Source organism: Penaeus monodon, chromosome 15 (genome assembly GCF_015228065.2).
Source record: "Penaeus monodon isolate SGIC_2016 chromosome 15, NSTDA_Pmon_1, whole genome shotgun sequence".
In the NCBI taxonomy this organism is placed as follows: Eukaryota; Metazoa; Arthropoda; class Malacostraca; order Decapoda; family Penaeidae; genus Penaeus; species Penaeus monodon.
This window is the reverse complement of record NC_051400.1, coordinates 27,645,185-27,648,323: the sequence shown is the minus strand read 5'-3', so window position 1 is coordinate 27,648,323 and position 3,139 is coordinate 27,645,185. Positions and strand designations below refer to the sequence as shown.

Sequence of the window (3,139 nt, the reverse complement as noted above, 5' to 3'; positions counted from 1 at the left end):
ATCTTAGGTCAGTTAAGTGATAAAGAGGTGCAGGAAATCAGTGAATTACATCGTCTGTTGTTTACTAATTTGGTGAATACTTCATGGCGCAGTGCACCCTCAACTCCAAGTGTGAGCCCCGCTTCTCAGATGATACCAGCATCAATCATAAGACTGCGTGTGTTGCGAACTATCATCAACACCATTGGACCCATTGCTGGCAGTCACTTGGATCGAGTATCACTGGGCGCTCACATTCTCAGTAACCACAATTCCTGTGCCATCCTTACTCATGATCCTCCAGCCCCTCTTGTTTCTCACCCATACAACATATATCTTGATCCGAATCCCCAAGAGGCCTTAAAGGTTCGGCCGCTCGTGCAAGCAGTGCGCGAACGAGTGGATGAACTCTTGCGTTCATGGCCAGATCACCCTGTTCTGATGATGGTTAACACAGTGGTAAATCGAGTATTAAGTTTTACACTGACTTCACCATTAATGCGACATATTGTAGGCTTAGAAACAATCCTGGAAAAAGCTCAAGAATGGGAGAAAAATGCTCATGCCAGTGTCTCGATGATGGAACAATTGGAAGCTGTGACACATCAGATCATAGAGTGGAGGAAACTGGAGCTACATGGCTGGAAAAACTGTCTGAATATGATAACCCATAAAGTTGCAACTGAAGGAAGGAAGTGGTGGCCTCACCTATATGAAGCATTCCAAGTTGCACTTGCAGAAAAGGTCTCTTTGGATGAAGTATCAAAAACCCTAAAACAGTTCTTTGAGACTTCTCTACTGGGAGATTTCCAGCTCCGTTTGGAAATGTTGTATGCTTTCCACTGTAATCTTGCTGTCCTAGAAAAAAGTAAGCTTGTTGAGAAACTACTGGCTCTCACGTGGAATCTCCACCAATATTACCTTCAGTACTTACCTGAAGTCACAGCCACATTAAGTAAAGCAAGAAAGCCCATTGACAAGGAAGTGAAAGGCTTTGTAAAAATTGCACAATGGCGTGATATCAACTTCTTCTCTGTACGTGAGTCTGTGAATAAGAGCCATCGGACTTTGCATCGTCATATGCGTAGTTGGGAGAAAAAGCTCAGGCAGCCTGCTTCTCCACTGTTCCATGATGCAGACTCAGAGTTATCACAAGATCAGACAGGAGCTTGGGATAAAGAACCAGATAATAACTCAGCCCTCCAAGTAGCTCCCATAGTGCCATCAAAGCCGATTGAAGTTGATGATCTTGCTGATGTACAAGAGAACACAGTGCTAGGGAAATTGGGAGCATTAACACCTCGATGCCATAAACTTGTGTACTCGACTTTGAAGACTCTACCTTATGCATCCCATATAGAAATGGTTGAAGAGATGACCGCTGCAGTCATTACTAATTACCAGGAGTTACAGGCAGCAGCCACAAAAGCAGAAGGCATCACAGAGTCTGAGAATCGTTTGAAGTCACTACGTAGTGTAATGCAACGCCGCAGGGATTCTCTAGCTCAGTTGTTCAAGGCACTTACAGCTACTGGTGTCACTTACACCCGTGGAAATAGTATGTGGAATGATGGGGATGTTGAGAAGTGTTTACACCTCCCACCACTGAATTTAGAAGTTGCTCATTCAGGTAGTAAATCCTTGAAATCTGCTAGAGAAGCTTGGTCAGGATGTCAGAAGTACCTGGACAGATGCATTGGAAGACAAACCCGACTCCTGACAGCCCTCCAACAGCCTCATGGTGATCTAGGTCCTGAGCTCATCAAAAGGTTGCGTGGTGTGTCATGCTACCTCTTCATCTTGGCAAGAGACCAGCGAAAGGCATTAGCAAGTATTAGTGGTAACAGTCGTAGACTAAGTAACATTTTGCAAGATTTAGCAACTGTATCGATGCAAGTTTTCTGTAAATCGTGACTAGAAACACTTTGGATAGTTTAAATGTACCTCCGAATGCCACCAGTTGTTTCTCTTAGAATTGGCTGGCAACCCTTCATGGATTAGCTACTCTGCCTGCTATAAAACAATGGAGGTATGTTGAGATTTGAAACTGGCCTACATTCCTCTCTCCTGTTAGTTGAAAGAAAACTCTGCAGTGCCTGATGAGAAGGACCTAGAGGAAGCAAAGATCATTCTTGGAGATATTGAAAAGTTGACTACATATTTTGCCAGGAAGTTAGCCAAACAAATGGAACTTTTTGAAGAGAATCGCATGCTAACACAAGAACACACCAAAGTTTTTAGAGAAGCCATGAAGGAATTTATCATTGTGGGTGACAAGATTCAGAATGTTACAGTATTGCTGTCTTCAAGTAAGGGCACTCATTTGCCCGTTACTGACTCCCTGAACATTTGGCTGAGGAGTTGGAAATCAGTGGAGGCCGATCTCACTTCTTTGGTGGACTCGGAATCACAGGTGCAGGCTACCAGTGATGACAGCATTAGACATGTTGAGTATTGTCTAACTCAGGTATTGTTAGGAGTTGAGCATATATACAAGGGTCATAAGCAACAGAAATCAAGATGACATGATACTCCAAGAAGATTTACCATAAGGATTAGTGGAAAGTTTGGAAAATGACAGGAAAGCCTTGAGACTTGGGAAGGTGGTGAAAATCCTAGAAGATTTAGTAAAGAAAAGTGAAAATCATCCACAAATCTTGCTTGTATTGAAATCCTCCCTACCTTTGATAGAACAGTACCAAGCCTTGTGCCAGTCAGTGCTTACATACATGGCCCATAGCAACAGAAGTATTACAAATTGCATCGTTATTATGGCAATTTTCCATCGTTAGCTGTCAAAGGCTTCTGTCGGCCCAAGGAACTTGAGGAGGAGGCTGGAGAAGAGGGTGCCACGAAGTTTGAAGATAGTGAAGGAACAGGCCTTGGAGATGGTGAAGGACAGAAGGATATGTCTGATCGACTAGAGTCTGAAGATCAATTGGAGTCTGCTCTCCAGGAGGGAGAAAGTGAGAAAGAGGGTGATAAAGACTTAAAGGAAGACGAGGGAGTGGAAATGAGTGAAGACTTCGAAGGAAAGATGCAAGACGTAGAAAAGGGAGATGAGGATGACAATGAAAGTGAAGATGAAGATGACAAGGATATGGAGGAACAGATGGGAGAAACGGAAAAGGGCGCTGAAAAACTTGATGAAAAAGTTTGG

At 43.4% G+C, this 3,139-nt stretch overlaps 1 protein-coding gene across 1 annotated transcript in view; it reads left to right on the top strand.

Moving 5' to 3' along the window:
- Positions 1–3,139, top strand: part of LOC119582288 (midasin-like) — a gene marked incomplete in the record, with an annotated part of 28,200 nt that overhangs the window by 20,990 nt on the left and 4,071 nt on the right. Inside the window, 5 exon segments of the mRNA XM_037930506.1 lie at positions 1–1,863; positions 1,940–2,008; positions 2,054–2,405; positions 2,533–2,760; positions 2,763–3,139. Of these exon segments, the coding sequence (XP_037786434.1) occupies positions 1–1,863; positions 1,940–2,008; positions 2,054–2,405; positions 2,533–2,760; positions 2,763–3,139 (2,889 nt within the window).